Raw genomic sequence first — 868 nt, forward strand, 5'->3', positions numbered from 1 at the left:
CGAGCTCCGGGGTATGGGTCCACCACCCTGATACTCTGCCAGGGGTTTATGCTACCAGGATATCTTCTGGGGTTGCCCCAACCAACCTGGGAATAGAGCCACACTCAATCCAAATGGAAAACCCCCAATTTCTGACCTCCTAGCTCACAAAGTTCCATGGCAAAAGGTTTGAAAGCAGAACATGGATCAAGTCCCCAATCACGGGGGACTGGAATGTACGTCCTGGCATTTCACCAGCTGCACACCCGTCCACCCTGGACTTGCATGTTCCAGGGAGCAAGGCTGGAGTGAGAGTCTCAAGTCTGAGACTCTGCAAAAGGGCAGCCGCAGGGCAGCTGTGCTCCAGCCACACAAAGTTACCCGCTTATGGCGTCTGTGACGATGCCTCTGGGGTTCACCAGATCCGTGTCAAACAGCACCCGGCGCTGGGTGCCGTCCAGCTTTGCAACTTCTATTCGATCCAGACGAGAATCTGTCCAGAAGATGTTGCGGCCGAGATGGTCGAGGGCGATGCCTTCCGGGCTCCCGAGGTCTGTGTGCAAACAGAGAACATTCTGGTTTGCTGAAGCAGATGTGGGTTGAGAAACAAGCGGGAAGGTGAAACGCTTGTTTATAAGATCAACAACACTCAAAATGCCAGTTTAAAAGACGCGAACCCAGACCCCCCCTGGTGGCACAGCGGGCTGGAGCCCGGCACTGCAAAGTAAGCCAAGCCGTGGCCGCTTCAGTGCGAGTTCGATCCCTGCAAACGCGGAGGTGACCCCCAGGGCACAGCAGACCCCCCCTGACCCGCCCGCTGCTCCCCTCAGCAGTGGACTTTGTCAGTCAGCCTGTTCTGCTCCCCACTCTGTCTCTGGTGAAGCCTCTC

General features: G+C 56.6%; 1 protein-coding gene across 1 annotated transcript in view; it reads right to left on the reverse strand.

Annotated features, from left to right (window-relative positions):
• Window positions 1-868, reverse strand: part of NID1 (nidogen 1) — a 54,103-nt gene that overhangs the window by 5,494 nt on the left and 47,741 nt on the right. The window contains exon 12 of the mRNA XM_012730851.1: window positions 361-532. Within this exon, the coding sequence (XP_012586305.1) occupies window positions 361-532 (172 nt within the window). The remainder of the gene's footprint in view (window positions 1-360; window positions 533-868) is intronic.

This window comes from Condylura cristata, unplaced genomic scaffold, assembly GCF_000260355.1.
Source record: "Condylura cristata isolate star-nosed mole 26May11 unplaced genomic scaffold, ConCri1.0 scaffold00029, whole genome shotgun sequence".
In the NCBI taxonomy this organism is placed as follows: Eukaryota; Metazoa; Chordata; class Mammalia; order Eulipotyphla; family Talpidae; genus Condylura; species Condylura cristata.